The 7,312-nt window shown below is 49.6% G+C and overlaps 1 protein-coding gene across 1 annotated transcript in view; it reads left to right on the top strand.

Moving 5' to 3' along the window:
• The window catches only part of LOC149430866 (WW domain-binding protein 11-like), a 28,067-nt gene extending 21,877 nt beyond the window's left edge, over positions 1-6,190 (top strand). Inside the window, exons 9-12 of the mRNA XM_089665979.1 lie at positions 72-176; positions 378-677; positions 3,733-3,906; positions 5,393-6,190. Coding sequence (XP_089522105.1) covers positions 72-176; positions 378-677; positions 3,733-3,906; positions 5,393-5,823 — 1,010 coding nt within the window. The 3' untranslated portion in view covers positions 5,824-6,190. The remainder of the gene's footprint in view (positions 1-71; positions 177-377; positions 678-3,732; positions 3,907-5,392) is intronic.
• The last annotated feature ends 1,122 nt before the right edge of the window (positions 6,191-7,312 follow it).

A 7,312-nucleotide genomic window follows, 5' to 3' on the forward strand; every position in this document is an offset into this window, starting at 1 on the left:
CCCGCCATCTTCTTTTTTTATATAAAGATCTCTCCTCATCTGTGGTTTCAGCTCTGTCTTCGTCTCCTCAGGGCACAGCGTCCGCTTCGCTGAATCTTCAGAGAAATCCCATAAGAAGAAGAAGAAGCCAGTGAAGGACATTACGCCCCTTCAAGCCATGATGTTACGAATGGCAGGTAGGTCACCCTGCTACTTACCGTTAGTTCCAGCTATGAGCACAACAGGGGGATTGTAATTCGATGATATCCATAGGAGGAGGATTCCTCCTGCACCATTTACAAGGGTTGTCAGTGTCCGATATACTCTGACCGCATTGAACGGCCAGGACAGCCAGTTACTTGGGCAGGTCATGTGACCGGGGTCTCTCACTCTTGCAGGTCAGGAGATGACGGAGGAGGACGATGAACATGAAGCTGAAGACTATTCGTCTCCCTCATCATCCGAGGACGAGTCTGAGCCGGAGAATGAGCAGCGGACTGAAGAGTCAAAGGGAGAGAGCACAGAATCCGGCTCCTCCTCTACACAGGTGTCGGCTCCGCCTCCTGTTACTGTTCCACCCCCACCGCTGCAGATGCCGCCATCAATAATGACGGGACCTCCTCCTCTTGGCCCGCCGCCTGTTCCGCCACTACGGCCTCCTGGACCACCTACTGGAATGCCGCCTGGACCTCCTCCAGGTAATATGTTTGGTCTGGTAATTGTAAGGACAGGTCATAGGTCTCTCCTCTATTAAAGGGCACCTGTACTGCAGTCAGTGGAATGTAATACTGTGAAGGAGGTTAGGGAGGTAGGAGGTGAGTGTCCTGTTTACAAAGCAGTAAGCCATTGTGTGCCTCTTGGTTAACTGAATTTTCATGATGCTAACCGTTTATCAGGATAGCGCCTTTCTCTACATCATTAGTGGTAGCAAAGATCTGCAGGTCCATCTATCCTCTGTAGCCTTGCCAACCCTTGTGTACTTCAATGCTTCAAATCATATTGAAAAATTGCTGTGTCTATGGCTCACTCTACCTTGCTATTGATCCAAAGTTACCATGATCCAAAGTACAGTGGAGCGTGTGGATTCTGGTTGGATAGGTGGTCATTCTGGTTGGAGAGGGGGCCATTCTGGTTGGAGAGGGGGCCATTCTGGTTGGAAAAAGGTAATTTTGGTTGGTTAGGGGGGTCATTGTGGTTGGATAGGGGGCTATATTGGTTTGGCAGGGGTCATTCTGTTTGGATGGTGGACATTTTGGTTGGGTTCATTCCAGTTGGGTAGGGGTCATTCCGGTTGGATGGTGGCCATTCTGGTTGGGTAGAGGTCATTCTGGTTGGGTACAAGTCATTCCGGTTGGGTAGGGGTTGGTAACAGTTTATTCCATAGGTTAACTTAGCAGTTGCTTGAATATAAAGAAGTGGAGGTACAGTCCACCAAGAAAATAATTGGTTGGATGGGAATCGGGGTCATTGTGGTTGGGAATGGTTTATTCTATAAGTCAACATAGCAGTTGCTTGAAAATAAAGAAGTGAATGTGCAGCCCGCCAAGAAAAGAATTGGTTGGATAGGTGCCATTCTGGTTGGGTAAAGGCCATTCTGGTTGGATGGGTGCCATTCTGGTTGGATAGGTGCCATTCTGGTTGGGTAAAGGCCATTCTGGTTGGATGGGTGCCATTCTGGTTGGGTAAAGGCCATTCTGGTTGGTTAGGGGCCATTCTGGTTGGGTAGGGGTCATTCTGGTTGGGTAGGGGTCATTCTGGTTGGGTAGGGGTCATTCTGGTTGGGAAAAGCCCATTCTGGTTGAGTAAAGGCAATTTTGGCTGGGTAAGGGTCATTCAGATTGAGTGGGGGTTGTGAATGGTTTATTCCATAGATTAACAGCTCATCAAGAAATGCATTGGTTGGTTATTGATCATTCTGGTTGTGTATTGATCGTTTTGGTTGGGTACGGGGTAATTTTGGTTGAGTGGAGGTCATTTTGGTTGGGTAGGGGGTCATTTTGGTTGGGTACGGGGTCATATTGGTTGGGTACGGGGTCATTTTGGTTGAGTGGAGGTCATTTTGGTTGGGTACGGGGTCATTTTGGTTGGGTGGAGGTCATTTTGGTTGAGTGGAGGTCATTTTTGTTGGGTATGGGATCATTTTGGTTGAGTGGAGGTCATTTTGGTTGGGTAGGGGGTAATTTTGGTTGAGTGGAGGTCATTTTGGTTGAGTAGAAGGTCATTTTGGTTGAGTGGAGGTCATTTTGGTTGAGTAGAAGGTCATTTTGGTTGAGTGGAGGTCATTTTGGTTGGGTGGAGGTCATTTTGGTTGGGTGGAGGTCATTTTGGTTGAGTGGAGGTCATTTTGGTTGGGTGGAGGTCATTTTGGTTGGGTGGAGGTCATTTTGGTTGGGTGGAGGTCATTTTGGTTGAGTAGGGGGTCATTTTGGTTGGGTAGGGGGTCATTTTGGTTGGGTAGGGGGTCATTTTGGTTGAGTGGAGGTCATTTTGGTTGGGTACGGGGTCATTTTGGTTGGGTACGGGGTCATTTTGGTTGGGTGGAGGTCATTTTGGTTGAGTGGAGGTCATTTTTGTTGGGTATGGGATCATTTTGGTTGAGTGGAGGTCATTTTGGTTGGGTAGGGGGTCATTTTGGTTGAGTGGAGGTCATTTTGGTTGAGTAGAAGGTAATTTTGGTTGGGTGGAGGTCATTTTGGCTGGGTGGAGGTCATTTTGGTTGGGTGGAGGTCATTTTGGTTGAGTGGAGGTCATTTTGGTTGGGTTCAAGGTCATTTTGGTTGGGTTCAAGGTCATTTTGGTTGGGTTCAAGGTCATTTTGGTTGGGTTCAAGGTCATTTTGGTTGGGTTCAAGGTCATTTTGGTTGGGTGGAGGTCATTTTGGTTGAGTTAGGGGGTCATTTTGGTTGGGTAGGGGGCCATTTTGGTTGGGTAGGGGGCCATTTTGGTTGGGTAGGGGGTCATTTTGGTTGAGTGGAGGTCATTTTGGTTGGGTACGGGGTCATTTTGGTTGAGTGGAGGTCATTTTGGTTGGGTACGGGGTCATTTTGGTTGAGTGGAGGTCATTTTGGTTGAGTGGAGGTCATTTTGGTTGGGTGGAGGTCATTTTGGTTGGGTTCGAGGTCATTTTGGTTGGGTTCGAGGCCATTTTGGTTGGGTTCGAGGTCATTTTGGTTGGGTGGAGGTCATTTTGGTTGAGTAGGGGGTCATTTTGGTTGGGTTCGGGGTCACTTTGGTTGGGTTCAGGGTCACTTTGTTTGGGTTCGGGGTCATTTTGGTTGGGTAGGGGGCCATTTTGGTTGGGTAGGGGGTCATTTTGGTTGAGTGGAGGTCATTTTGGTTGAGTGGAGGTCATTTTGGTTGGGTGGAGGTCATTTTGGTTGGGTGGAGGTCATTTTGGTTGGGTTCGAGGTCATTTTGGTTGGGTTCGAGGTCATTTTGGTTGGGTTCGAGGCCATTTTGGTTGGGTTCGAGGTCATTTTGGTTGAGTAGGGGGTCATTTTGGTTGAGTGGAGGTCATTTTGGTTGGGTTCGGGGTCATTTTGGTTGGGTAGGGGCTGTGAGCAGTTCATTCCATAGCCACAATCAGCAATTACTGGAATATATAGAGTGAAGGGACAGCCTGTCAAGAAATGAATTGAATGATCATAAATGTTTTGTATATTTTCTGCCCTTTTCTTCTATATGGAATAATCTGTTCTCACAGCTGTTGCTCATTGTTTGGATCTTCCGCTGAACACCATATTTGTGTTTTAGGAGCGCCTCCGTTCTTGAGACCACCGGGTCTTCGCGGCCCCCCACCACGTCTCTTACCGCCAGGACCTCCACCGGGCCGACCTCCTGGCCCTCCCCCAGGGCCACCTCCAGGCTTACCACCAGGTCCTCCTCCACGTGGACCCCCACCCCGCCTGCCTCCACCGGCACCTCCAGGTAAAAAAAAGTGTTTTTCCTTATAAAATTTTGCAAATAAATAATCTTTCATCATAAATCTTGGCCAAAATTTATTCAGATATCTTTTTAGTAAAAAAAACAAAAACAAAAACAAATTAGTTTATAACCAAAAGTTATAATTTAAAAAAAAATATTTTTAAATTTTTATTTTATTTTTCTATATTATTATTTGTTTTTTTTTACATACTGACACCCTAGCAGTAGGGTCACCATGGTGACACTGTACTTGTGGGGGGTGATGAAGATTTTTTTTTTTTTTTTACACTGATTGCTTTTACACCCATTAAGGCTGTAAAGCAATCATTTCTCCTTTTCTCTGGCTGCATTCTTGGTTGGTCACAGCTTGTCACATGGTACAAGGCTGTTGTGTATAGCTCTGTACCATGTGATCTCTGTGATCATTCACAGATTTCACACGTAGTAAGCGATGATGTCAGAAGTGACATCTTGCTTACTACCCTTCATGTGATCACTGATTGGCCAGTCAGTGATCACATGATCGGGACCTCACACAGAGGTCCCGTACAGCGCTCGGTGTTCCACTGTGTCCTCCGGATTGACCCCATATCCCTCCATCTCTATGCCCAGCGCTGGGATCGATGGTTTCTCAGGTAAGGCTGAGAACTGGCGAGGGGCGGGGTTTTTTTGGCACCTGTTTTTTTTTTCATTTTGGCCAAACCGTTTCGGCCACCAAAATTTTCGTGCATCCCTACAAGCAGTGCAAGTACCTGAATTTATGTGGTGTCAGTCTCTTGCAACCCCTGCACAGCAGAGCTCAGACTGGGAGAGGAGGGGCAAGGTCTTGGAGCCAAAAATGGAAATTGAAGAGTGCCACACCGCTGCTAAAAGGTCCAGATACCATTTTTTTCCAATGAAACTTGGGGACAATCCAGAGAGCAGACAACGCATTTTGGGGGCTCCAAAAAAACGCCCCCTTCATCAAGCATCGGAATGGACCTTGAATGTTACTTCTTCAAGCGTGATTACAAGCACACAGGCCTTTTCAGCAACTGGTTTGGCCTGTGCTTGTAATTGCACTTCCCCATAAGGGAGCCTTATACGGAAGAAGACGGCCTCCATTTAGACGTGCACGCTCCTCCTCGCTGCCCACTGGGTGCTGCAGGCTGTAGCTGTGCAATCTGCTGATCAGTTGCTTTGTAACCAAGCAACTGATGAGCAGATTACACAGCTAATTGGAATTATGCATGTCTAAAGGGATGCTCAGGATATGTTCTTTCATACGATGCTTGGGAACAGCAGTACAGTGACTGTTGCCAGCCCAAAAATGATAATAGCTGTGGGAGGGAGGCCACCGTAGCTCGTTTACATGGAATGGAGTATCCGGTTTCAGCACAAGGGAGGACTTTGGTACATGTGTCGGGGGGGGGATCGGGATTAAAGGCAAGCCTTCAGCTTTAACATTTTTAACTGTTATTAATGTCCCTTTGTCCTGTTTCTCCCGCAGGAATGCCCCCTCTTCCTCGGCCCATGATGCGACCCCCAATGGTTCCCCCACCCGGCACCGCTCCCCCCGGCATCTACCCACCAACCCCGCTGGCAAACCCAGGCGTGCTGAGTGCGCCCCCCAGCTTGATACAGAGACCCAAATCGGACGAAAGCGGGGCCACCATCGAGAAGAAGGCCACCGCGACCATCAGCGCCAAACCCCAGATCACCAACCCCAAAGCCGAAGTTACGCGTTTCGTACCCACCGCCCTCCGCGTTCGCAGGGAGAACAAACCCACGACGACCGGCCAGGCCCTGAAGAAACCCGAGGAGGAAGTGGTGACGCGGTCGGTGACCAAAGCCGGACCCAAGCTCGGGGCTCCGGTGGCGATACAAACCAAGGACGATATGTACGAAGCGTTCATGAAAGAGATGGAGGGGCTTCTGTAACATCGGTCGGCTGTAGGGGAACGAACTTTTACGTAGATTACCCGGCTAGGTCTTCTGCAACATCAATCCTGAGGAGGTGGAGCATGCGGGGAGGGCGGTCTGCGGGGAGCGGCTGTCTAGGGGGAGGGCGGTCTGCGGGGAGCAGCTGTCTAGGGGGAGGGCGGTCTGCGGGGAGCGGCTGTCTAGGGGGAGGACGGTCTGCGGGGAGCGCCATCTGCAGGCCGGTTGTGCCGATGCAAAGATGATTCTTGTTTTGTCTTGACTACTGTGACTCCATTTTGTGTCCCGCCCGGAAATACCGCGAGTCCCATTTCAGGTTTTATTTTTTCATGTTCTGCGAGTATTAAACTTGTGTGACTTAAATTAATTCCACCAACGCTGTGGTTTTTTGTTTTTGTGTTTTTTTGTTTTTGTGGTTTTTTGTTTTTGTGGATTTTTGTTTTTGTGGTTTTCTTGTTTTTATGGTTTTTTGTGTTTTTTTTTTTTTTTGTTTTTTTTTTGTGGGTTTTTTTTTTTTTGTTTTTTTCACGTTTGTGACCTGTAGTCCAGTCGCCTCGATGCAGAGATAGACAACCCTGGAGAGGTGGAGATCTGCCCAGACTGCATGGAGATCGCCTAGCGAGGCCCCATTACAAAGATCGATTTTTGCGGAGGTCGGGTGAGTAGGAAGTAACCTAGTTCAGTGGTATGTAACGCAGAGCTTACATGTCAGAGAAGGACCTGGGGTACACAGATTCCCAGTCCATCCCACCCACCAAGGACCTGGGGTACACATCCCACCCACCAAGGACCTGGGGTACACAGATTCCCAGTCCGTCCCACCAACCTAGGACCTGGGGTACACAGATTCCCAGTCCGTCCCACCAACCAAGGACCTGGGGTACACAGATTCCCAGTCCGTCCCACTCACCAAGGACCTGGCGTACACAGATTCCCAGTCCGTCCCGCCCACCAAGGACCTGGGCTACACAGATTCCCAGTCCATCCCACCCACCAAGGACCTGGGCTACACAGATTCCCAGTCCGTCCCACCAACCTAGGACCTGAGGTACACAGATTCCCAGTCCGTCCCGCCCACCAAGGACCTGGGCGACACAGATTCCCAGTCCGTCCCACCAACCTAGGACCTGAGGTACACAGATTCCCAGTCCGTCCCACCCGCCAAGGACCTGGGCTACATAGATTCCCAGTCCGTCCCACCAACCAAGGACCTGGGGTACACAGATTCCCAGTCCATCCCACCCACCAAGGACCTGGGGTACACAGATTCCCATTCCGTCCCACCAACCAAGGACCTGGGGTACACAGATTCCCATTCCATCCCACCCGCCAAGGACCTGGGGTACACAGATTCCCAGTCCGTCCCACTCACCAAGGACCTGGCGTACACAGATTCCCAGTCCGTCCCACCCACCAAGGACCTGGGCTGTACAGACTCCCAGTCCGTCCCACCAACCAAGGACCTGGGGTACACAGATTCCCAGTCCGT

This window comes from Staurois parvus, unplaced genomic scaffold (genome assembly GCF_062004578.1).
Source record: "Staurois parvus isolate SC_StPar_1 unplaced genomic scaffold, SC_StPar_1.0 ptg002447l, whole genome shotgun sequence".
NCBI classification, from domain to species: Eukaryota; Metazoa; Chordata; class Amphibia; order Anura; family Ranidae; genus Staurois; species Staurois parvus.